Raw genomic sequence first — 27,639 nt, 5'->3', positions numbered from 1 at the left:
ACGCCGGGATCGATAGAAATAGTCAACCACGCCGGGATCGATAGAAATAGTCAACCACGCCGGGATCGATAGAAATAGTCAACCACGACGGGATCGATAGAAATAGTCAACCACGCCGGGATCGATAGAAATAGTCAACCACGCCGGGATCGATAGAAATAGTCAACCACGCCGGGATCGATAGAAATAGTCAACCACGACGGGATCGATAGAAATAGTCAACCACGCCGGGATTGATAGAAATAGTCAACCACGCCGGGATTGATAGAAATAGTCAACCACGACGGGATTGATAGAAATAGTCAACCACGCCGGGATTGATAGAAATAGTCAACCACGCCGGGATTGATAGAAATAGTCAACCACGCCGGGATTGATAGAAATAGTCAACCACGCCGGGATTGATAGAAATAGTCAACCACGCCGGGATTGATCACGTCGCTGCAGTTCACTAGTTCTAAAATAGCTAACATTATGAAAATACAAATACATTTAAACCAAACTATTCTGAATTCTATTATTAGTTCCAACCACTAGTCAAGATCAATGATGAAAACTGAAGTTCGATGATGCAATATTTACAAGGTGGTAGACGCAGTGGTTAATGACGTGAGGCTGCGAGCATGTCTGACACTGGTGTTGTAATCATCTGTTCTGTCGCGAGTCATTCGATACTAAAACCGCCAATTTTACAAAACAATTCTTTTTTTAAGAAATGTGATTTATTAATTCTCGGTTAATCAACGAAGGTAATCTTTTCAACTACGGATTAATCATTATGCCTAAATGAAGGATCATTTTCATAATTATCTATCTCATTTCAATAATTAGCACAAGCACGAGAAGCATTCATTCAGTTTTATAACACCACGCATACAAAGAGGAGACAGCTATAAAAAATAAGTAGATATACGTGCAGATGAATTCGCTTCATTATTCGGATCATTTGGGACCAACAAAATTCATCAGAGGCTGCAGTTGCTCAAAATGTGGTTAAAGATAACCGGCCGATAAATACCATATAGTAATGACAAACTTTCAATTGTCACCATGTCAACTATCCACTGGTTAACTCCAACTAACTTTTGAGCAACAAGCTCCTGTATATCTATGAACAAATGGACTGCAAATATTGTCTCGATTACCGTAGACCAAAATTCGGATTAAGCGAATTTAACAGATTTACAATCGACTTATTCTTGACAATACATAATCTTAAAAACAAGAAATGAAAGTTAATTAGCAGTTTTAGACAATTGTAACATGATCTCCGTGAATTTGAAAGCAAAAAGATTATACAATTTAACAGTAAAAACAGGAGTGATTACAAAACTATTTGAAAGATATTGAAGAGGCCAGTGCAACTATAGAGATACATACATATACCATTCAAACTTCTTTAAAATATATTTCATCAATTTTCAGTCTACCTGTATTTTTTACATCGAAAGAAAATACTGAGTTTGAATTGAACTCTTTATCTCTTCCCCGATATTTGAATATTCAGTTTTCAACTGATCTTAACATCAGGGTATTTCTAGATTCTAGAATCTAGCCCTTGCTCCCAAAACAACTAGCAATAGCCCGTAAGACCATTCTGTTCTAGGGGTAACTCATAAGATCAGCTGGTTTTCACACTGTTCTAGGGATAACCTATACATCTGGTATTCACACTGTTCTGGGGGGTAACCCGTAATATCAGCTGGAATTCATACTGGTTTAGGAGACACATAAGATTGGCTAGTATCTAGACTGGACAACAAACAATTTTCTTGGTACAAAACATTACCGTCACAGAGAATAATTTATAGCTAATGTTTGCATAGTAAAAGGACAGCGTAATACAATAACATACATGTGTACGGTAGTATCAGTGGCTACAGCATTAGGCATTAATAATCACTGCATCAATTAATTAACTCAAGCAGGTTCTATGTACCGGTGTATGCAATCACTACACTCTACTACAAATAGAACAATTTAGAATCCTACTTTATACATGATAATAATACTTGAAATATCAATTACAATAGTCATCTTCCAGTGGTCTGACTACATCTACAGTGCTTGTGAACAGTGATCAAAATATCATAATTACGTTTAATCAACAGTTTAAGCAAAATTCCTCAGCTTGAACATACTACAAATAATATGTATCATCAACTAATGTGTCAAAATCTTATCAGGATCATTCACGTATCGATCGGCTGCTTGTATCCTGTGGACCCTGCAGACCACGCAGTCTAGCTAAACCTAACCCTGCTCTCCCTTAAAGATATTCAACACTTTATTAATCATTCTCTTTACAATTTTCAGTTATTGTCCAGACTCTACGTATGTTCGGTGTTCTTTACCACAGACATTTTGAATCGAACACGAACAACACAAACCAGACATCTTATCAGCAAACTTTCAATAATAGCAAGGACGGATCCAAGGGAACTTGTACAAATCTATCTAATTTTTTGAGCGCCCTTTTTCATTTTGTCAATTAAGAAAATTGGTGCATTTCATTGCAGGATTATACCTAGTATTACCTTTTTGGGCATCAAAGGGCTGTTTTGGGATGTGACAAGTTCTTCACAATTGGCCTCTGGATCCTACCCTGAATTGATGTAAGTCCACACTTCTAAAGGCGGTGGTTCCAGGTTTTAGATATAGATACGTCCTGTATTAGATTTTCAGTTATTAAGCTCTCATCAAATCGCGGATGTATATTCTCATGAAACCGGCGATGAATCGCTCGCGGGTCTCGCGATCGTTTCTTCCGGTCGTTTCACGCGTTTATGTTGCGCGGATAGACGTCTGGTAATTTCCGAGTCGCTATGATACGAACCGGGCGTCACTGATTCCCGTTCGTACACGTACCACGGCATAAAATGTTTCAAACGTTCCTCGAAAAAGTTCTCGACGATTTTGCCGATTTTTCCCACCTCGGAATGTTCCTGAAATTAATACCACAATGAATATGATTAGGCCGAATTCAAATTTTTTCGCGACCGACTACAAGTATGTTTGTACTTCCAAGTTCAGTGCTGGCTACAAATATATTCATAGCTGATTCGCTTATTTACAGTTACATATTTATACTCCGGCACACGGGAATGACACAGTTGCTGATTGGCTGGTAATGTGAACAAACTCAGCTTCATTCTCAATGCTGATTGGCCAATTTCGAGCAAAGGCTGACTATGTAACGGCTCCAGTGCCAATCTATGAGTGTATACCGGCGACACTGGGGGGCAGCACCGTATCATCAGTGGCAGCCAACGTGCCCTATTCTTGCGATGACGATCCAACGTCTCTTCGACCGCCCCCCAGATTCACTTACTACCCCGGGGGGAGAACATTCATGGATTAAAAAACCATGATGAAAACTTACGGAATTAAATCGAGCACAGTTTGTGAACACTAAACGTACATCGTCGATGAAATCATCCATGCTGTTATAATGATTGAAATGTTGTCGAGATACTTTACGTTTTATCAAACCGAAATCGACCGGATTCACGATCACTTTATAGTAGTTCGGCACCTGTTAAATACAGAAACACCTCAAGTCAAAACTTCACAATGTAAAATCGAAATGAAAAAGAACTATGGATTGGACATAAGAGGTCTCATATCATAAGACTGGTTGACTTTTGTAAGTTGGCCCAGCTGCCTGGTGCTTCCATTTCGGAGAAGTTTATCGAGATAATCGAGAACCCCATTCTGATTCGTAGACTATTTTGATAATTGTGTTTGTACAGTGAACCTTTCTTTAATAGTGAATACCTCTTCAAAGTCAAAACGTCACAATGTAAAATCGAAATGAAAAAGAACTACGAACTTTGTAAGTTGGCCCAGCTGCCCAGTATTTCCAATTGGGAGTTGTTGGAGAACAAATAGATTAAATGACTTACAGATTTAGGAACAGGCTCGTGAAACGGTGGACTCGCATCGTGGCAGAACAATTCCAGCAATATGCGTTCACAAACCTGAATAATAATCAAGACTCGGTAATTAAAGACAATGAGTTGTGTCAAACACTCATGATGTAGAAGACTCCGTTAGCCTCAGATTTCATGGAAACAAGAGATTTTCTCAGAGATACTGCAAATAAAACACAGTGAATTTTTGCACCATCTGGTGAGTGATGGCATCCAATTCGAGAAGGAATATTCTGTCTATAGTTTGAGGCAATCAGTTCCGAGGCAAGCATACGGTTCTCAAATTTAAATTAAGCGGAATCTGCTGCTGCTGCTGCTGACGTACCTTAATTTCTCGATCAGTCAGACCGGAAGGAGCCTTGCGTTTCAGACTGTGAGGACCGTCGAGTTTCTGCTCGGGAGCGTCCAGTATCGCATCACTACCATCTACGCAAAGACCGCATCTCCACGCGCCGCTAATTAAACAAGCACACAAAAAACATATTCGTTAAAACTACTACCGGTAATCAAACGATAAATAAAGTCAACCTCGGTTTATAGGACCGGTAATTGTAGCCGTATTAGGACACTTAAACATCTGTAAACTGGATAGTGTGCAGGTTGAATAATTGTTTCACACTCCTTACAAAATCAGTTATTCCTGGATATAAGGAGCTCAAGGATTTTCAAATTTCGACGAAGTGTCTGCATCACTTTCAATTTAAACTTCTCTTTTGTTAAGTTAGTAAAATAATTAAACGTAAACATATTTACGAATATTAATAAGATATAATGAATTAATGGTTATAAATAGTTGTTAATCGAACATACCGGTCATTTAAATACAGTAAACAATGCTTAACGTATTTGTCAATTGCGCCGCCTAGTAGTAACGATGTGTATTAATCGTGTCACGCATGATTTACTATATTTAGACTGTTAGGTTTAGATAATAAGTAGGACTGAATTATCAATTTCAAAACACTTAATGACTTTCATCGCGCATGCACGCATTGTGTAGAAGTTTAGTGTAAAAAATTTGTAATGAAAATTCGAAACAATTGTCAGAATTTTCTATGATGAAAATCTGACAGCAATGCGATGAATGACGCAATGATGTGCTGTAGAGATTCGAATGCTAACATGCATGTTGCTTACATGATTTTCCGGCTAAAACATAACAATAATAATAAATATATTATTATTACAATTCAAAAACATCTGAGGAGAGAATTAACGTAGGTCTAGTTATAATACTACTATATGTATGTATATTCAAGCGCAGATACAAGCATAAGCAACTCAGCCTGGAGCCACCCCTCTACAGCCTGGAGCCACCCTTCTTCAGATATTCCCCGATGTTGATGAGATGTGAATGATCAGTTTTTGAAAGTGCATAAATGAAATGTCTAATATCCGGTGTTAGTAGTTCATTTTCAATTGAAAATGTCTCAGGTGAAGTTATGAACACATGTGAAGTGTGGACGATCAGTTTCTGAAAGTGTGCAGATAAAATGTCTAATATCTGGTGTTTGTAGTTTATTTTAAATTGAAAATGTCTCAGGTGAAACACATGTGAAGTGTGGATGTAAGTTTTTGTAAGTGTGCTGATGAAATAGCCCGCAGGTGTCTGAAGTACAGAATGAGTATATCGGAGAGGGTGCTGAAGAGAGTGCGGGGTCCACACCGCTGATTGATACGTATTGCAGCACTGCGTGAATAATATGACAATAAAAGCTTATCTGATAATCATACTCACACAGGAGCTGTATTCAGAGCTGGAACGTGACACTGTAGATGAAACACTTTCGGACAGTTATCACAACACAGTAGATCGCCGCCGTTATGACAACACGCGCAATAATCCTCGCTCAGATCGTCGTTCGACGGTATCATCGTCTGACTGACCATCACCTGATCGGTGATTGGTTCGTTTAAATTAAACGGTTGCGTGTTCGTATCAGTGTTCGGCTGTGACTGCGTCGGACTAGAACGAGTCGTCGACTAGAAATAGATGGAACTATCGGTTAACGACATCAATGGGTCGGAGGATGCCGTATGTACTTTGTGTGAAATACGGTTTCGATATTCAACGCCCCCTGGTGAGTAAATACAGTAATCAGTGAGCTTGAAACTCGAGCACAATCGTAATATCATTTACAACCGCGGCCGTGTACTTATACACAACTTAAATTGTTGATTAAATATAAAACATTAGAGTCCCATGAAATTTTTGTGAATAGTTAACTGGATTTTTGTAATATCATTTGAGACCACGGCCGTGTACTGAGACTTAACTCAAGTCATTTGGGTCAAATGAAATTCTTGTGAATTGTTAACTGGATTTTGTCTAGCTCAATATGTAGAAGTATCATGTTATGGAGAAAGACGAGTCTGACAGACGTCGTCTGGCGTTACTCACCTCTTCATCATCTTTAGGTTCTGATTTCACCTTGAAGGCGCCACTGACAACCGAGCTGCAAGAAGGCATTTCAACGGGCTCCTTTTTCACTTGAAATTGAGGGCTACAGAATCAAATAAATAACGAATTTGTTGGAGTACCGCGCAAGTAATCTTCCAGTTATACTAAACAGAGAATTGAGACAGTTGAGATTTACGTATCTTGTTTAGAGTGAGTTTGAAAGAATTTAAGCCAGATTTAAGCACATCCCAACAGTGGTTGGTAAAATATGACTAAAGTTCATTTCCGAATGTTTGAACTCTTAAGAGACTAATTTCAACTGTAGTTCTGTAGAGCCGGGTGTCTCATACCTGCTGGTACTCGAGGGGTATTGTTGACCGGAGAAATTCAGAGCAGAATCCGATGAATCGCTACCCGCGACCGCTTTACAACTCGCTGCTAGAAAAACAAACATAAATGATTCTCATTATTTACAAAGATAAAATACGTAGCACATAGACGAAACTGTTTGATTTTACACGCCATCTAGCAATCCCAACAAATTTCCCCGACTTAAAGTTCTTTTTTCAAAATTCCCTTTTTCCAGATGAGCCACCAGTACGTACCACTACTACTAGTTACCGATGATAGCTGATTTTGAGCATTTACGTCTGGAAGAGAAGAAACATCATGAATCAACTATTCGTGAAACATTATGTCTGAGCTAAGATATGGAAAAAATTCCACGCTGAAATTGAAAGGTTTAAAATGTAATAATAATAACACTCACCTATAACGGATTGAGGAAGACCTTGTTGTAGTAACGAACGAGAAAGCATTGCGCGCGAAAGGTTGTGACCGCTGCGACCTTGAGCAAGTTGATTCAAACTTATCACCGGCCGACCTTGACCTTGGTGCGTCGGGTGATAAGAGATCGTGTTCGGGCGTCCGTTCGACGACGACACGTGTTTCATTCCGGTCGATTGTTGAGACGCCATTTCCGACGCTTTCTTCTGTCGCAGCAGTTTGTTGACGAGCATCTGCTTCTGTTCGGTGGTCATGCTCTGGAAACTGGCCATCGCCGACGGCGACAGACCCTGCAGCGTATTGTTGTGATACGAGAATCCGTCGACGTAGAGCTGACCCAAACGCGGGATGTGATTCTTCACGAACGCCGAATCGAACGTGAATCGGATATCGACGTTGTGATTCGGATTCGGTACTTCGCATTTCGTGTGCATCACGCGTTCCAGTTGCTTGGTAACGAGCGATTTGCTCAACAATAGCGCCGTGTTGCTACCGGTTTCCAACGCCTTCTCGGTGAACTGTACGCTGTGATCAAGCAGCGAGTACAACGCCTCGATCTCTTTACTCTTCTGCGTGAGCTGAGTTTTTTTCGCCTGACTGATCGCGTTCAACTCGGCGAGTAGTTCTTTACCGCGATTGTTGATTTCGGCGATGAATTTAATCGCGAACACTTTGATCTCGTTGCCGACGATCTGCTCCTTGTCGCGTATGTCCTTGAAGCGTTTTTCGATCAGGTACTTCGCGTTATCGATGTACGTGCGTTTCTCGCGTATTTTCAGCAGCAACGCGCGCAGTTCGTCTTTATGCTTGTCGCTGACCTCGTCGACGAACTGGTATCGGTGTTCTTTATGATTCGACGACAGTTGACAGTCGCGACACGTCAACTGTCCGCACGTCTCGCAGTACAGTTTTAACGGTTCGTGTTTGTGCGTCGGGCAGTACATGGCGCGGTCGCCGGGGCCGACGCTCTGTCGATGCGAGTCGCTCGGGATGTTGTCTTTCGGTTGGATCGTGTGGTCCTTGGTAACGCGGACGCGTCGGTGCGCCTGCACGCACTGGTCGCACAACCACTCGGGACAATCGATGCAATAAGACGTCGCCGGGATCGAATCCTCGCATCCCGTGCAGTTATTCGATTCCTCGGCTGCATTTTGCATTTCGGTCACCGACGTTTCCGAGATGAATTTATTATCGATGATTTGCGATGTATGATATAGTGCGTTACACGTAGCGCATCGACTTCTGTCATCTACACCTACAAATAGAGAACCACGAATAATGTAAATAATGAGTCAACTCAGAGTCATATCTTAAGTCACAACTGTGTAACTGGGTCCTGGGGTTCCTTAGTCAAGACTTAATACCAAGAGTGGTCTTAAATCTTAAGACTGGTCTTAAGTTGTTAGATTGGCTATAGAACTAAGTAGGTCTTAGAATGGTCTTAAGTCTAAGCTATGACTATGGAACCGGCCCGAAGGAGTGTATTTGAACTTTGCTTTGCTTTTTAGCATGGAATTATCCCGCCATACAAATTTTGTAAAAAATGTAAAATATGACTCTACAAGGTATCTATTACTGATATAACATGATTTCAAGTGTTAATATCGACAAGGAATAAATAAATATGTTATATTTCATGATCTCGGTAAATTACGTCATCTCGGTAGGCCTAATGAGGACCCTTAAATTAATACCTCCCCCAACGTGGCGTTTCTTATTGATATCTTTTCTACAATTCTTCGTACCCACTATAGAAGGTAACAGCCCACTAGTAGGTCACCCAGGTAGGATACATGATGTAGGTAGTGAGAACAATTGATATCAATTCTTACCCTGTTGTTGTTGCTGTTGTTGACGTCTTTCGGCATTGAATTCGAAGAGACAATTTTTACAGAATGAATGTAAACACGGCAGTAGTTTCGGTTGTTTACTCGAGGTGAAGTTCTCTTTACACAAACTGCACACATTGAAGTTTAGCGAACTGGTACCGCCGGTAGCTGTCGTCTGAGCTTCCACGCCGGTACCGCGGCTAGTAGCTTCCACATTGGTACCGCTGGTAGCTGTGGTTTGAGCTTCCACACTTTTACCACTGGTAGCTGTTGTTTGAGCTTCCACACTTGTACCTGTAGCCGTGGTTTGAGCTTCCAAACTGCCGGTACCATGAGTACCATCATCGACTTCTTCAGTAGATTTACTAGTTGTCGTTTGAGCTTCCACAGCACAGCCACTACCACTGGTGCCAGCGGCAGACGTTTCAGGTTCTACAACGGGGCTGGCAGCTGTTGTTTGGGCTTCCATCCTACCGCATCTAAAATTTGTGTAATTAACGAAATTCTACGAAAAAAGGATTTCTTAAATTTCAACGAACTGCGCGTTGTGCAGAGCGTCCGCGATAACCCGAAACGCCGCCGCAGAGTATCACACCCAACCGTATAAAGGGTAGCTCCGGCGCTCCGGCGTACGGAATACCGGTGCCGACATCGCCATCGCGGCCAATACGCCGTTGCCAATTTGAATATGTTTATGTTAATTTTGTGAATTTTTTATGAGAACCGATTGATAAAATTGAATTGATACGGAACTAGTCAATATTTCAGGAGAGCGCGAATGGCTGAACCAATAAAGCATTATTTCAGTCTTACACTCCCCCTCCCTCGGTCACAATAGTTCTTAGGGCACCGGGCTAGCCAGCGTAATGTTGGTACAAGCTCAGCTGCTAGGATCGGCAACAGTCCCCACTCATCGTCAACGATGTTGACGGTTCAGGGCTTGGTCCGATTTTTGTACGCAGGGTTGTCCGGAGTTCGAACCCAGTCAAGCTAAAACTCAATTCATACCGTGTTTCCTGCTGAGCGGCCGCCTATCTACCATGTAGGCTACATCACTTTTTAAAAATCATGATGAGGCAGGCCACCCTAACCAGAGAGCCGGCAGCGTGCCTGTAGAGATGAACATTGTGACCCAGCAGCTGGAGAAACAAGGCACCATTACTCAGGGCCATACCTAGCATTTGACTCTTTAGGGGGCCGAGAAACCCGAAAAGGGGCAGTTCTAATATATAACAATAATATTTGGAAAAAGGGCACTTTTCCTAAATTTCTCGGGGGAGGGGGCAACGCCCACATACGGACCTGTGTTACTTGCATTCAAAACAAACAACAAAGAACGAGTTTTATTTATTTTGTCACATAATTACAGACTCGATGAAACCAGTAAAACTGGTATTGTCATAAATAGAAGTTTAAATCTTGTTGTAATCATTTGAAATGATTACTCCAAGTTAAAATCATGTTTAATACAAACATACAACAACAGTAATAGACACTTTATCACTATCTCTTAATTTCATATACATATGCCAAGCAATTGATCCATAAAACACCGAAAAAATCGGACTCGACGATGCTTGATGAGAACACATCAATCAATGGTTACGTATATATGTATCTCATGAAGTATCAAGCATTCTATCACATCAACTATCTAAATGTATTGGTTTAATTTAATGTTTTTAGTTTATTGTGAGTTTATTGGTAAATAGGTTTATTAGTAGTTGAGCTGATAGAATGCTAAAATGACATCATGAGATCGAGGACACACAGCTCATATCGATAAAACCTCAATCAATCGGCATGAACCCATTGAAAAGCACCACTTTGAAATCATTGAGATAAAACTTAACCAAACGAACGAAGGATTTAATGAACATATTAAAATGCCGTTTTATTCTTGGGCAAAAGTTATACATAGATGACAATAAAATAAGGACATCACTGTAGCCATCAGGGGCCAGTTGCATATTCATGGCTTAGACTTAAGATCAGTCTAAGACCAACCTACTTCTATAGCTAATCTAACAACATAAGACCAGTCTTAAGATTTAAGACCACTTTTGGACTTAAGTCATGACTGTGCAACTGGCTCCAGGTCGAGATACGAAATACATCATAATTGTGGCAACGCCAAATTGTAAGTTTCTGTTTTGAACCATCAAAAAAATTTGAAAACGACTGATCTTCGTCTGGCCTCTACCCCTAGACCTGTCTGGTATGGTTGAACCTGCCAGGAGATAAACTCCCACCAGCATAGCTCTCAGGGTCATGGAGGCACACAAGCTACTACACCGCGTCAAGGTGCCAGTCACGTAGTAGGAGACCGTTCACAAAGTTAGAGATCTACGTAGATAGCTAAGTGGCTATCAACAAATTTAGCGTACGATATGCGTACATAGAGTAAATGAAACCTTCAAAAATGTTCCAATTTTGTGTGTACTTTACGAACGATCCCTTAGTAATACAAGTCCTCATTTTCCATAAAACAATTATATTCACATAAGTGAATCGGTGGGCACTATTTCAATGAAAGCTTGATCTTTCTTGCATTCTATCATATCAGTTATATTTTAATGTGTCTTTTTATTTAGTTTTGGTTTATGGACTCAGAGTCCGTGGTTTATGCTTATTTGTTTGTTTGTTTTGTTTATTTAGTTTTAGTTTGTTTTCTTTATTTAGTTTTGGTTTGTTTTGTTTATTTAGTTTTGGGTTCTTTGTTTTCTTTATTTAGTTTTGGTTTATGGTTATGTGTTTTGTTTATTACTAACTGAGCCGATAGAATGCTTCAAAAATAACAACAGAAACGATCTCAAGTTGCTAGCATACTTAGAGGAGGTTGTTCTATGGATAAATGAACCTTATTTATTAAACATGGTAAATTATATTGACACACTCACATTTACTTAATTCCATTGCTTCGACGTCGGGTTGAGGGGAGTTCTTTGAGTCGACCTGGAAATAGAAGAATCGGAGACGATAGATGTATGCTGATTATTGGAGGTTGGGGAGTATTAGATGAGGGGACTCGGGAGGGGGCGAAAAGACAAATCAACTTAGCTTTATGTAGCGTCTTCACGGGCTGTCGTCAGGTCTCAGCGACATCTTCGTGGTCTTCCTGGAATCTTCGTCATCGCTTTCTTATGGGTAACCTGAAATGAGAGAAGAGAGAGAGAACGGAGATGAAAACCTGGTACGGAACAAAACTAATGACCGAAAGCTTTTCAGCTCTTCTTCACCGGTCACGTGCCGAGAACGATAGGTGACGAGTCAGCCAGGAAACACTCGTCCCTACGTGCCTTCGCGCGGGGAACGCAAACCAGGGCGCCAACGCCTCGCATTCATCATCTACCTACAGGATGTACCGGGCGGCATCAATAACTGACAATTTACCAGATCGATAAGGGTAAAAAAGAATAGTGCTAACTGACTCGAACTAGAGTTAACTAGTTGCCGAACGAGAACAAATAGAAGTGCTGCCGGAAAACCAAAGGACAACAATGGCCAGAACTAGAGTTAACTAGTTGCCGGAGAACAACTCAGGAGAGAAGTTCTGCCGGAAAACCAAGGCGACCAATGGCCAGAACTAGAGTCACACTAGTTGCCGGAACACAACTACAGTCCTGCCGGAAGGGTAAGACAGTATGACACCACTCAATCTTTTACCCCTAGTAATCCGATAGATTCGACAGTCATTGACGTCACTCAGTACACACTGTAGGCAGATAATGATGCGAGGCATTGTCGTCCTAGTTTGCATTCCCTGTGTGAGGGCAATAGGGACATCATTTCCTGGCTGACTCTTACCCGACATTCTCGACACAAGACCGGCGAAGGAGAGCCGATGCTTTCGGACATTAGTTTTGTTCCATAGAACATCGAAAATCGACAGAGAAATCGGCCCTGAAAAATAAAACGGATTAGACACTGAAAAATAGAACGGATTAATAAACACAGAACAGCACAGGACAGCACAGGACAGCACAGAGACGAACAGTATCACGTAAAACATAAAGACGTCGTTCCTCATGAAGGAACCAGCTTGTAGAGCGCAGCGTAATCGCGAAGAAGAACGCCAGGAGGAGAATCCACGTCAGCATAGTGTCTACACGGTGTGAAGAGCCTGAGGTGAATGACGGGCTTAGCGATTCTACTTACTGTCGACCGGTGGCGTATTTCTATATTGACCAATAGGCAACCGCGTCGTTCTCTGGCCGATGAATGGGTTTGGTTCCGCTGATTGCTACGGACCTGTATACGGTAGCCGTCATGTATAGCCTGAATGTTACCCGCCACAATCTACCGATGAATGGGTTTATATTGGAGTTTTTGTTGTTCCAGTGGAGTAAACACGGGACCCGGCGACACCTCAGTATGCACTCGGCATATGTCATAAACTTGATAGAAAACCGACAGAATAACTAATAATAAAAGCGAAATTGAATGCCCACTGTTTTAATACTCGAACTGAAATAAACTGATAAATCAGACTCTCGAGTGTTTTTCTGCCTATATACACTGTTTTTACGAGTGTGAAACCGTATTTGATGATTGATGATGACCGACGGAGATTGGTGGGTCCTAACCCGTAATTCAACTTTTGTCTCTTGTTCTCAAACTCGTTTTTCTTCCAATTAAGTTTCCTTTCCGTCGTCGATTCTCAAATCTAATGTAGAAAAATACATTGTGAATTGTGTAGTTTCAGTTGTCCCGCTGAGCCGACTCGTGTCAACCCTATGCCTCACCCAATAAAATAAATTGTTCATATTTTCCTTTTTTGCGAATTTCTAGTTAAATTGTCTAATAAATGTTCAAGAAGAATTTGCTATTTTAAGTGGCATTCCGGCGGAGAATTATCCTTTTAGTCGGCAATACTATTTACTACGCCACATGCCCAAACAGAAATAAATAAAAGATCTTGTTTGAATCCCATTCTATGTTACATCAATATCGCAAAAAATAAACGCTGCAATTACGAAATACAAGAAAATTGACATTCCGAATACACCGCAGATTGCAGGAATACAAAATGAAAAGCTTAGAAGAACAGATTTCATTTTGATATGTAGATATATTTCGAACAGATGTATATAATTTGTAATTTTACTCACAAAATCTTATTAAAACGGCGGCACACAACCATTAAGTGGACGAAGTTCATATCAGCCATATATAAAACACACATTGTCATTATTCTATCGATACTAGACGCGCACCGATTAACATTAACCATTGTTTGTTCTAATTAGATCCAGTTAACTTTAAGACCAGAATTGTATTCTGTCAATTCGAGATCCGATTCGATGTCCCAATTAAAGCGAATTTAATGGAGATCATAGAAACCTTGTTACAATGAGATCACTGGTGAAATATTTAATACTTCACCCTCTCAATATGATACAAGTTACGGAATTCAACAACCAAATGCGCTTTGTAGTTGTATTATGCTAAATTGAGCAAATCTTGAATAAAGAGTTCAAATAGTTGAAAATCCATAGAAGCAAAAACAATACAAATCTCATTTTCTAATGAGTATATAAATTCTTTAACAGCAAACGTTTTCGGGAGTTTTCCCCTCTTCAGACATAGCACAAATGAATAAATCTTTTTTCAATAACTTGCGCTATGCCTGATTAGGGGAAAATGTAACTCTGGTCGCTAGAATTTTTTACTGTTTTTGCTCCTACGAATTTTCAACAACCCGTTGCATTTGAACCTGTAGATTTTAGCTAAACAACGAAAAGAAAGATGTCAATCTGCTTGCCTCAGAAATCACCCCCCCCCCAATATAAAAACCGAATACAGTCAAATTGCGGTTGTACCTGCCGCTATTGGGACCTCCATGGTAAGTGAAGATGTTGACCGTATTAAATTCGGTTTTACAAACGAAACAAAGATAAAGGAAAGGAGTGTGAATGCCGATAAACCCTAAGCTTTCCTATCATAACATCAAACATGACATGATGACACTGGTGAACATAGAAATATTCAACATGTACCAGCGCTCAATGATAGCCTTGATTTAATAAATCACAGTGGAACCTCGTGACAATGAACTCCGATACCGCGATTCATCGGATATTACAAGTATAAAATTTTGTCGCAAGTAATTGAAAATTTGATTAATTTAATACAACGAACTATCAGTTTATAACGGATATATTTTCTAGCCCCGTGAAGTAAGTTGTAACAAGGTTCCACTGTTAGTATTGCAGTATAGGCTCGTCTTGTTGGATTGGATCAACTCAGAGAAAACCCTCTTAATAACTTGGATGTTTGTAGAAAACGAATTGGTGACCCTTTACACATCATGCAACTTACATATCACTCTTGAGTCAAAAGATCTGACTTGAGCGGAGTCTACTGTATCATTCAACTCATATATCACTCTTGAGTCAAAACATCTGACTTGAGCAGAGTCTACTGTATCATTGAACTCAGATATCACACTCAAGTCAAAAGATCAGACTTGAGCGGAGTCTACTGTACCATCCAACTCAGATATCACTCTCAAGTCAAAATATCTGACTTGCACAGAGTCCACTGTATCATCCAACTCATATATCACTCTCAAGTCAAAAGATCACACTTGAGTGGAGACTACTTTGTACCATCCAACTCAGATATCAGGTCTCTCAGCGTTGGACAAATTTCTACGTTCAAAAGCTTGAGCAGAATCTACAATGTAGAAGACCGATTCTACTTTATCATCACACAAAATATATCAATTCAAAAAAACGTTAGTTGTCATAAAACATGACGAATGTAAAGGGAGGTAGACATTTTGGAAAGAAGAACCTTGTGATTCGAACAAGTTTCTTTTTATCAAAAAATGATAAATCTTATACATCATTAACGAGTTCATCAGCGAGGGAAAACCCGACTGTTAAACGGATTATCTCATTATAAAATTCTCCATCGTAAATTGAAATGAAATTAGGCTCAATTTAATGTCAGCATTTAATAAATAATATGACGACTTGCGTCTCTTGAATTCTGGTCTATTCATTGACTATGAACTCAGCAGAAGGAAGTACAATATTACTATAAAAAATATCATCAAAAACGTACATTACATTAACGTGTAATACATAATACTGGAGCAATATTAAAACATTCATATCTATAAAACAACATCAAGTATAGTTATTTAGTCTAACTCTTCAACTCTTGAATTATCACTTAGAATCATCAAAATAGAATATCGATTAGATATCCACATTGTTTTACTGCAATTCATCGCATTAGTAATTCAGAAAAACACAAATATCGTCCGAACAAAGAGCAGTCCCAATAAATTTGAGTTTGTAGCAGTCCTAATCGATAGGAAGGAGTAGTTCCTACTGTAACATGGAATATATTATCTTTAAATCATTTAATTCTATTGCAGCAAACATTACGTGCATCAAAACGAATCAATACATACGCACCCGCTTGATTTGGATCATTTTGGACCAACAAAATTCATTCGGTTTATGATAAATCACGACTAAAACGACATATTCTACATACATTTACGTATAGGTGGAATGTAATTAGAATCTGGATTAGAAACCGATCTGAATTGAGTGGGTTTGACTAGATAAAATATAGCATCAATACAAGAACTCTATCGCATCATCAACGTACGATTCGATAGAATCTCAACCATATATTACTCAGCTTAAGGAGTTTGATTCAATTATCAATTTTACACATATCAATTGTCATGGTAGTGCTTTAAAAAATTGCTTTTCTAAAATCAGATCGAACGGCTTAAATACTATTCATTTGAACAATCGTTTTGTAGGACACTGACATACCGCTTTATCACTTACGAGTGAGGATGGAATAAAATTCACAACACTCAAACAGCATAAATCAGCTTAGTAATAGTTAAGTACACTTACATGTAATATAATGTACTGTAACAGGGGCCCATTCAGAGTCGTGCTTATTTCAACCCGTGTAAGTTATTTATCTGTAAATCTTTCCTTCCCTTTTAACCTTCAAATACAGCCACCCTGCAGCGGCGGATCCAGTAAGATTTGTTACAAGACCTTCAAATTTGTTTCATTGCAGGGAAAGTCCCAATATTGCCTATTTGGACATCGAAGTTCCCTTCTGGGATCGTAACACGTTCAATATTAGCCCCTGGATCCGCCCCTGACCCTGTAGTAGAAAGGTGGGCATCTAATGGTGTTAAACAGTTAGTCTCGTCGGGGAGAATTCAGAATTGCGAGAATCCGAAATACAGACGCTGATGACAAGGCAGCCCGAAAAACATTCTGTTGTAGAGAACTCTGTTGTTGAGTACCCGGTGGATACCTTCACCCCAGTGTCATTTTAATCACTGCTTGAAAAAGTGTAACGAACAGCAGTTTCTATAAAATACTTTGTCAAATGACGATAAAATCTTTGGGACAATATCGAGGCAAACCCCGCATTAAAAATGTGTGTAACAGATATAAAAAGTGATCATCTGAAAAACATTCGATAAATTGTAGAATTGTATCTAAAAATACCCTGTCAACCTCAGCAACTATCAGCATTTCATTATAACAACTACAAAATACATATAACAGGCTCATAGCAAATATACAAATTTCCAAAATTCACCTCCGAGTACCGGGTAACATCAGTATCATACCGAAATTCCGTGTAAAATGTCGACAAAAATGTTTGGTTTCTCTGATGATGAAGTTTAGTGGATACTTCAAAACAGTCAGAATAATAAATAGCGTAATCATCAACTGCAGGTTAAACGCTCATCAACAGTGATGAAATGTTTTCATTTAACAACCTAGAGTGGCCAAGGTAAATCGGAGAAATCGACTGGACCGCCGAGTCCGGCATCAGCTTCTAGTAGACTCATCAGAACAGCCATAGCCGCGTCATCGCCGCTGCTGTCATACATTTCAGTATTGAAAATGGAGTTCGCGTCGAATATAGGATCGACTTGTTCAATGTTCGTTTCTACAAAATAAAAGATCAACAAAAATATAAGAAAATCCCTTTCCCTGTTACACTTGATGGATGCATGAATGATTGAGATCGGTATCCTTTATGTAGAGAGGGGCAGTTGGCAGTTGTCCAGTGCCCGGTTTTATAGACTGGTATTAACTTTAACCCGGGCAGCTAACTCAATTCATTTTCAGTCAAGTTAACCCTCGGGTTAAAGTAACTACCAGTCTATAAAACCGGGACCAGGGCTTAACTAAATTGAAAATGAATTGAGTTAGCCCCTCGGTTAAAGTTAATAACAGTCTATAAAACCAGACCCAGTATTTTGTCGTCGCCCGCGATAACCTGAGATAATCACAGGCAGCGGTATTTCATTGAGGATGGCTCGTTCCATTCAATCAAGTTATTTACCTGAAGATGAAGCCAATCTATTGGTAGGTGTACTAGGGTTTGAGATAATTCCATCCGGCTGAACATTCATTAGTGGACTAGAAACTTGAGGCCTGTGACTATTCAATGTCGCTTCATCTTCCATTGAAGCAGATGTTGAGGGTTGAACCATCTATATATATACAAACAAACATAAGCAAACTGTCACTAATAATGGTAGATATAGATATATATTGAATTGCTTATTTTAAGAATGGAGATATGAACAGAAATAGGCTGGTGAACGTCATATGAAAGACTCTTACCTGTAAATTATAAGTATCTGCACTGGTTGTGTCGCAATCACTAAAACAAAATAAAATTAAGAATAAAATATTGGTGGAACTGGGAATAAATTTGTTGACAGATGACATTGAAAAATATACAGTGGACTCAGTTCTATAGATAGCTTAATAAACTCTAGAACAAAATACTGAAAACCGAGGAAAACAAGTCATAGCCTCGAACTCCGAAATTCACATGCGTTAAGTTCTCATTGCATTTTGGATATGTGGTATCTAGCACTGGGTCGATTCTTTGCACTTCATAACTAGACCCCCATACTAACATTGTACCCAAATTTCTTCAAGATCGACCCACTATTAACGAAGCTAAGTAGCTGAAACACAGACACACAGACAGTACGAGGGAATAAGGGTCTCACAGAAGCACAAGAACCAATAACTTACCTTTCTTTTTCTAAGACTTCTTCGCAAACCTGTCTGCCTACGCGACCAGCTCCCGGATGGGTCGTACCGGTTGCCTTTTGTTTTTTGCCAACCTTGGTTTCACCAGCAGTTCGAATTTGTTCGCCAACAGCAGAAATACTACTAGTACTGCAACCGGCGCCCTGTGAAGCATCCGACATCGCCGTTTGACCGCACGAGGCTAATTCACTCGATTGTCCCGAACTAGAAGAAATTTCCGGTTGCCTGAAAAATCAAACAGACGAAGACTTGCAACTCGAAATGTTCGTTACAAAACTAATGAATACAGTTTAGCTTTAAGCTTTGAGTTTTACTGCAATGACATTACTTCCACAACTAATGATGAGCTTCACAAAGATCACTTACGCTATAACAGTATTAGTAGCGACAACTGATTCTATTTCCTTCGTCCACGGATTATGGAAACTAAACGCCTTCGTTCGTAGTTTGATAAACGATTTGTCTTTCGTCTTGAATCGGTAAATCGGTGATTCGATCGATTCCGTCGATTTCAAAACTGAAATAGAATTTTAGATAACGTCAATGTAGCTATGGAAACAGTTGATGTGGTCTTCGTACAGACAGTAAAATTTACCTTGTTTATGCGTGTTGGCAAGTGCAGTTAGGTCATCGAGATGATAGTATTCGTACACCGAAGTACCGATCAGTTCCTGCGGTAAATAGCCTAGAATTGCAGTCGCCCTGTGAGTAAATTAACGATATTAACTACTTTGATGATAAAGGTGGCTTTGTGCGGGAATTTGGCTAGCATTGGGGCTGTTGTAGATATTTCAGTGAGTTGAGAATCAGGAAATTCGGGAGATAGTTTCTAAATACAAGTAGTTATAAGTTGGTAAAATTTACCAACAAACATTTCTATATGGCTATTTCTCAATATGTATGGAGTTTTAAAGGAGTTTTAAGCATTTTTCTTAAATAAAAGGAGTTTAAAGTTCCTTTATAAGCATTTTCCTTTTGGTTGTAGTTTTTAAAGAATCAAGGCGACTCTACTGCTGTTTATTCCAGCTTAACTACGTCGAAACTTACCGTAAATCAACGAAAGTAAATTTGCCGTCCGTCGTGTGTCGAGACATGAACTCCATAGGATGTACATCGATGTTATTACTGCTGGTTACTTGTTCGACGTTAAACGTAGGTTGCAGACGCCCGACGGCCACCAGACAACTCAGATTACATCCGTCGTTATCGCCTTCCATATCGTCGAGTCCCAGTTTCGCCGGCGCCCACGATTTCACGTACCCCGTACAGTGAATCACGCAAAACTGTTTTTTATTCTCTGTAAAATATGCCACAGACAGACGCTAGAAACTATCAACGTTAACTCTTTCGATGCGTTTGTCGCACAGGCAGACGCTAGGTAGACACGCACAGGCAGACGCAGAAACTATGGTCGTTAAAACCCTTTTGGTGCGTCTCTCCACTCTGTATAGTGTGTATACAGTGTATAATCTCTGTATTCTCACCAAGTGCGGGATTCAACCCCAGCCGGATTTCAAATATCACCTGTTTAGGTGATACTTCCCTTTTCACCTTTTTAACTTGAAAAAATTAAAGTATGATGTCACATGTTCACTGCCGAATTAGCTCATTGTCAAACAAAAAAAAATTGCTAACAGGGAACGGAAATTGCTCGCAGTTAAAAGGATTTGCTCCGCGTTGCCATGAAACATGTTGATATTCATTCATACACACACAGTTTTACACGAACCTTTTCTTTGTTGTTTAACGCTACACGAACTCTTCTGGTCGGAATCAGGATCGGATTTCAGTTCTACTCTCTCGGCAGACGACGCCGAATTGAACTTCTTTTTCATTCGACAGAAAAACGATCGCCGCGCTCCAAAACTGAGCTGCGTCGGACACGTCGGCATCTCGGATTTAACGGGTAACATCGCTGTAAAATAATCAACGGTAGTTGAATATAACTGATGACAGTTGAATAGAAATATAGGCTACAGGTTAAATAGGATGTGAGGGCGAAAATAAACTAATTAGATCTTAACTCAAAGAGTCAAATTTAACCGAGGAACTCGATCTTACAATCTACGTACAGTTAAACTTGCTGATTTAAGTCGTTTGAGTTAAGATGGATTTCATGTAGGACGTATCTAAATGATGACTTACATTTCGCAAATACAATTTGGGAGAAAGAAATAGACACTACAAGTAATGAGTTGACTTAGCAGACGACGACAGTTACAGATGACCTTAGTTTTTACTTACTTTTAGCATCAATAAGACGTTCGCGTGGAGCTAAATCTGATGACGACAAGTGCTCTTTAATGACTTGAATGTCGTTCGGATGAACTATATCGAAAAAACTTTGCCCAATTATTTCAGTCTGTAAAGATACATATACACTGTTTCGATATATCGTTAATCCGACTGGGGAAACCTTGACTGTTCAGTACAGGCCTTTTGCAGCACCTACTGTCTGTCATACATGCTCTCCATATGACGTTTTGAACCGTATTTCATTAATAATCACTTGATCTGTGTAGATTACGCATCAATTTGTTCAGCGAGGATTTAGGAGTTAAGTATGAATTCGCATAAACTTGCTTTAGTTTTCATCTATCAGCGATAGTTTACCGAGAATACACATTGAACAATGGCTCTCGAAGACATCATAGCGATGTTTCCGAGCGTCCGCGGAGCAGTTTTTTCAGCATAACTCGAGCTTATACCGAGTAAACAATCGCTGATAAATGAAAACGAAATTTAACGGAATATCATTGTTCATTTCCGAATGCTTAGGTCTTACTGAACAAATTGATGCGTAATAAAAGTAGATGAACTGACTATTAATGAAATCACAGATCAAACCGTCCTACACGGATGTGTGGTAGACAATTCTAGTTTATACTCACGTGGCTATAATGCAATATATCTTTGACGGATTCACTGACGAACAGAAGGCGCCCGCGATCGCAACTAACAACGAACAGGAATCCATCCGACGATTGCAGGATTAAATGTTTCAGATCATCATCGGAAAGAAAGGACGGTTTATGAAGGGTTTCTGAATATAACGTTGATTTCGCTCCTGAAACAAATCATATACAACGTTATATTGGCATTGATACAAACTGTCACTGGAGTGAGGGCACCGGCTTTTTTCAAAGATAAGAACGTTTTAAGCATTCTGAGGACTCGATATGAGCCTTACCTTCAGTTCTAGGTTTATTTCAACTGAGCGTTTAGTTTGTTCTAACCCTCACCATAAGCATCCCCAGGAATTATCATAGGGGGTTCGAATTAGATAAATTCAGTATCCATGCATAATGTCCAGTGTTTGGTGGGTCTACCCAAAAAACTTTTTGGAAATCATTTAGAGGTAAAATGCTAGTTAAATTGGCTAGAAAAATCTTGAACGTTGATTACAGAGTAACTTGACAAGTTAGCTATCTCGAAAAGGGGGTCCGTCCACTACCCCCACACCCCCCTGGGGGATGCCTATCCTCACTTACCCATTAATACTTTCATGTGTTGAACGGTCATTCGTAGAATGGTCAGTTTATCTAATTTACGATTCATCGCGCTGCACATCGGAATCAATGTCGACAATTCGCCGATATACATATTCATCTTATCACGACGACGCTTTTCAATTTCACTGTGATTTTGTCTAAAAACAATGAGAGAGGGAGAGAGATATTTAAAATCATTCAAACAAGCGCAACGCCTAAGTGTCCCCTATCACTGTTATCATTATTGAGCATACTAATACTACATCTCCGTCATAAAAATAGGTTGAATGACTTGGGTTATGAAATACAGAAGAGCAGTAGGAAGCTCCAAAAGGCTAATTCAGACACCGATATAACTGTGGCGGCAAAAATTTCATCCGCTGTATCTCATGCTAGGATGTTTGCTTAATAAGAAATGTTTTAAATTTTCAATAATTTTCTAAGAAAAAAGATGCTGGGTTTAACCTTCAAAATCGATAGGGTTTTCCTTACATGATCTGACAACATGTCATATCATAAATTAATTTCATAACATTACATCCACTGGTTCAGCTGCTCTGCAATTGATGACTCAATCATTCTCGAGAATATGGACGAGTACCGTTCAAGCAGTAACGACGACAGCCTCGATCAGCGCCTGTAAATAGCTGGCATCATACTAGTGTATTAGAATACTTACTTGGCATATTTCTTTTCGCTGTCTCTATCACTTTCTTCTTCATATTCACTGCCGATCCTATTAAAATAATGAGTCAATGATAATTTCAGAGTTAATGAACGAAACCCACAGTTCATGATTTCACAATTTATTATTTCCGACAGTATCGAAGTTTTCATTAAACTTCATCATCAGAGAAATGTGAAAATGATTTTCATTTCTCTGATGATGAACATAAGTCACTATTGAAGCCAATGCCTGAAATATGTTTTCAGGGTTTACTGGGGGGCATGTAATTGTTTTCATCAGGAGGTTCCCTCGTATTTTCATCTGTTGCATCAGTCTGAACAAATAATCGCCAGCTGATGCTTACAGCATGTGACTGTTTCGACCACTGTAGGTCTAAATATACAATCGTAAGCGCAATCTCAGGGTATACGAAGACCTAAAACGCCGTAAGCACAGAGTTGCTGGGAAGACCTAGAATGCGGTAATGACGGAGCAGTCGTGTGACAAACATTTCAACACTACGTCAATTAAAGTAAGTATGATTACGAATCTATTGCTTGTATCTATCTGAAGATATCAGTAAACCCTTATTTCATAACACTCGGGAATGAATGTGTAAGGAAAAAATGTCACCAGTAAAAATGACGGTAGGAAAAATGCCACCAATGATTCTTTTCAACCAGTTTAAAATGAAGAAAGGATATCGAGATAAAAACCTGATATATACAGATTTAAAAACGTCATTTCATTTTAATTTACATTAGGGCAAATGCAGCTATAACGTCCCCTATCTCGATATCTTACTCAGTGCTTCTCCGTTTGAAGATGACTTTGCTGCCGTGACTCTGACTGGTCGGTACATTCATCGTTGAGGTTTTCACCAGCGGTACCGAACCTGGCATCAGGAATGTCTGATCTTCATTTTTCCAGAAACCCGGCGAGTTCTTTAAAACTACAATTATAAAACAATTCGCTATAAGCAAAACTTAGTAAAATACAATGATATATTTGGATATGATTAAATTCTATAGATTTTTGGTCATCGCAGCCTCAATGAAGGATGAAATCCTGCTAAAAAAATATGTCGCGATCGAAGCTAAAATCAAGCTCATTTTTCTATTCGACCTAAACCATGCACCTCCTAATTTATCACCCTTTCTTCCTATTATGATATTGATCATCCTGGCTTCACCACGTACATTCAAAACTTCATCCCAGACATACACATCATAAATGAACAATTAACACCTGACATTAGACACAAGCACTTCACATGTGTTCAGAACTTTTCCTGAGACATTTTCTAACTGAAAATGACCAGAGAGTAGACAATTTATCAGCACACTTTCAAAAACTTATCGTCCACACTTCACATGTTTTCAGAACTTCATCAGACATTATTAATTGAAAATGAACAAACCACATTCATTCAAAAACTTATCGTCCACACTTTACATGTGTTCAAACTTCATGTCGAATATTTTCTAGATGAAAATGGCCAAACATTAGATATTTAATCAGTACATATTCGAAACTGACTGTACAAAAAGGCTGCAAGCTCAAGTGAGACTGGTTCCAGGGTGAAGGGGTTGGTAGTTCCAGGCTTGCGTCAAAAGTTCATGTAGGCCCAACTACAATAACAAATAAATTGAAAAAAACAGAAATAAAAACAAACCGAAATCAGAAAACATATTCCAACAATAATAATCCTTCGAGTAACAAGAGTAAGAGAGAGAGAGAGAGAGAGAGACTTATTCCATGAATGATGCACAAGAGATAACAACAGGCGTTAGAGGATTGAACTATAACGAGTAATAGTCTTCAAAAACACATCATCAGCATCATCTTCATCAACATCATCATCATCATCATCATCTAACAGGAGTGTCAACGACACCGGATGCGGCGAGCGTCAAGACAGTATATAAAACGCTTCAATCAAAAATGATGCAAAAAATACATAACCACGCTAGCGCGCGTGTAACGTCGATTTAATACGAGTCATCGATTAATCACTCACCACGTCGAAATAATCATATACAATCTATATACCTGAATCATCATCGTCGTCGTCGAGGGAAATATCGATAAAAAACCAGTCGAAAATAGAGACATTACGTTGAGACGACACAAAGAGAAAACAAGATTATATTAATAATAATAATAATAATAATAATAATAATAATGTCGATACGAAGTCAGCAGCCTTCGATTCGCACTTCCGAGAGGCGTTAATTAGTTCCGCCGGAATATCCACGACTAAAACTGATTAAATCTGTCATTTTCTCGATCGCACCTTTTATATTCATCAGGTTAAGTGCACAATCGCGCAATGTCAATTCAATCAACGATCGACCGCGCAGTTCAATTACTCCTACTCAGGCCCCCCTGTAACCGAGAGCGACGACGTGATGCATTCAACTAGATATAGAAGCTCAAGGTTCACATCTTTCCAGCTGTCAATAAAAACACAACATCTCTCTCGCCCGCATTGTACTCATCTCTTCTAGAATGTGCTAAAACGTTAGGCTACGAACATGACGTAATACCAGCATGCATCCCTCCAGGAGCCTGGAAACCCTGCTGTTACGACACGGATTGTAGATTGTAGGTGACAATTGCCCAGTGATGAGACTAATAGGATTAAACAAAGGGCAGTGATGCCGGGAGAATGTCTAACCCTTTCTCAACATGCCTCTCTATTCCAGGATCCTAAAGCTAAGCCAGGAACTCTGTACTGAGAGTGGCTGTTTCACAGGGGCTGGTATACCCCTCCTAAATTCGATAGACTCCTTAAATGTCAGCTTAATGAAATCTCAATTGACTTTTCCACTTAAATCTCAAGCAATGTTTCCTTCCATAAGCCTGGGGAATGTCTTAGGCCTACCCTTTCTCGACATGCCCCTCTACTCCTGGATCATAGATCCATGCCTAACAATAAATATTTGTCGAGAAATTTGTTCCTGAGAGAGGCTGGTTAGCCTCATACCAAAGGCTCAGCGAAGAAATTCTATCATTATCATAGAATCTCATCGGGTGCAAATTGGGTTTAAGTCAAACATCCCACACAACACAGAACACACACACACACATGCCATCTACTGCCAACATCAGGAATCTACTGGAATTTTGAGGACCTAAATTCAGGTCAAGTTTGACCCTGGACCCCAAATAGAATTATCATTTCTACAATGGGAAACTGTTCCTCTGTGTCATGACCAAAACAACAAATAGATTCCGTGCAAACTGGTTACGAAAAACTACAGTGTTCCCCTTAATACAGTATAGATATATCAGCCTACCAGGGGCAGATCCAGACTGTATTACAGGTCGTTACTTACAACAGTTTAACAGCCTGTTACAGGGCGTTCTGATCGCTGATGTAGGCTCTATAGTGAACGCTTCAGGTAGTGATAATATCCGATTCTTTAAATCAAACCACATAGGTTACTGATAGGGGGTCACTTGAACATTTAAAACATTCTCCCAGCCAATAAAAGCGGTTTTGTAAACAAATCAGGCAGAACTCGGGATTAAGTGATGGGGAGGAGCGAGGTGGCGCTCGTAACCAATGCACCGATGTGCCGTCCATTGAACCGGTTCAGCTAAAATAGTCTATTCATAATCATCTGACATTGATTTTTTTTTGGATATTTCTCTTAATCTTATGAATATATAACTCAATTTGGTCTGAATACTGTGAAACTGTGCAGTCTAAATAAACCAACGTTTTTATATCCGGCATTACCTATTTGAACACCTGTTTTGTTGAATGATTTTTGATCTAAGCTACAGTAATTGCCCACAAACTTCAACAACGAGCCTCTGTGTTGTGAGTAGGACATCTTTGTTATACTGTTGCTTGCAGCGACTTCAGGTCTACTAGTATCAACTATTATTAACCACATGGACTTGTCACAATTGATAGTGAATGAATAAAACCACTATCAATGACCAACCCCAGTATTCCCTGTTTTTTTATCATACAGGGATAGTGGGGTTGGTCACTGATGCTGGTTTTATTCATTCACTATCACTTGTGACAAGTGTTATTAACAGGTCAGGGGGTAGTCAGCAACCTGTCTGTGGTTTAGTTTCACAATCGGATATTTTCACCAGCCCATCCGATTATAAAAAGCTTACCACCAACGATTAGGTAACTAACTAGTCAGGGGGGTGTCTTGTCTACTTACTCGTCTGAACAAGTTCAAAAAGTTATAGCTTTTCTAAAATCACAGTAGTAGTAAAACTGATACTTACAAACATGTGTCCCTTGCAGGCACCATACAGTCACTGGTTATAATATCAGCACAACACTTGTTGAGGTTTAAGACGGATGCAGAGCGCGGAGTCGCAGCATAGAGTTTGTCATCGTAGCTTGACAGTTACTGAATTGAATTGAATTGCCATTATGTAATGTCAATATATTTTGAATTGAATTGTTCCCGGATTCA

At 39.5% G+C, this 27,639-nt stretch overlaps 2 protein-coding genes across 3 annotated transcripts; both read right to left on the bottom strand.

The window, feature by feature from the left end:
• Positions 1–734: 734 nt before the first annotated feature.
• Positions 735–9,475, bottom strand: LOC141912711 (E3 ubiquitin-protein ligase TRIM33-like). Of its 2 annotated transcripts, none has more exons than XM_074804058.1 (10): positions 8,952–9,475; positions 7,103–8,374; positions 6,939–6,983; positions 6,684–6,771; positions 6,334–6,436; positions 5,671–5,915; positions 4,258–4,387; positions 3,906–3,980; positions 3,383–3,535; positions 735–2,945 (listed from the first exon to the last, which is right to left on the bottom strand). In XM_074804058.1, the coding sequence occupies exons 1-10, from the start codon at positions 9,415–9,417 to the stop codon at positions 2,721–2,723; spliced, it is 2,802 nt and encodes a 933-aa protein (XP_074660159.1). In that variant the 5' UTR covers positions 9,418–9,475; the 3' UTR covers positions 735–2,720. The 2 variants fall into 2 exon arrangements, with proteins under 2 accessions (XP_074660159.1, XP_074660160.1); XM_074804059.1 differs by having other exon boundaries at positions 6,684–6,768.
• An 8,052-nt stretch (positions 9,476–17,527) lies between these two features.
• On the bottom strand, positions 17,528–27,576 carry LOC141912549 (protein cycle-like). Its single transcript, XM_074803816.1, has 14 exons — positions 27,446–27,576; positions 23,990–24,137; positions 23,198–23,254; positions 22,519–22,676; positions 21,919–22,094; positions 21,272–21,389; positions 20,757–20,942; positions 20,075–20,324; positions 19,623–19,729; positions 19,394–19,544; positions 19,010–19,252; positions 18,587–18,626; positions 18,303–18,453; positions 17,528–17,903 (listed from the first exon to the last, which is right to left on the bottom strand). Exons 2-14 carry the CDS (start codon positions 24,085–24,087, stop codon positions 17,731–17,733), a joined length of 1,908 nt encoding a protein of 635 aa, XP_074659917.1. The 5' UTR covers positions 24,088–24,137; positions 27,446–27,576; the 3' UTR covers positions 17,528–17,730.
• Between the last annotated feature and the right edge of the window lie 63 nt (positions 27,577–27,639).

This window comes from Tubulanus polymorphus, chromosome 11, assembly GCF_964204645.1.
Source record: "Tubulanus polymorphus chromosome 11, tnTubPoly1.2, whole genome shotgun sequence".
Classification (NCBI taxonomy): domain Eukaryota; kingdom Metazoa; phylum Nemertea; class Palaeonemertea; order Tubulaniformes; family Tubulanidae; genus Tubulanus; species Tubulanus polymorphus.
This window is presented reverse-complemented; position numbering and strand designations above follow the sequence as displayed.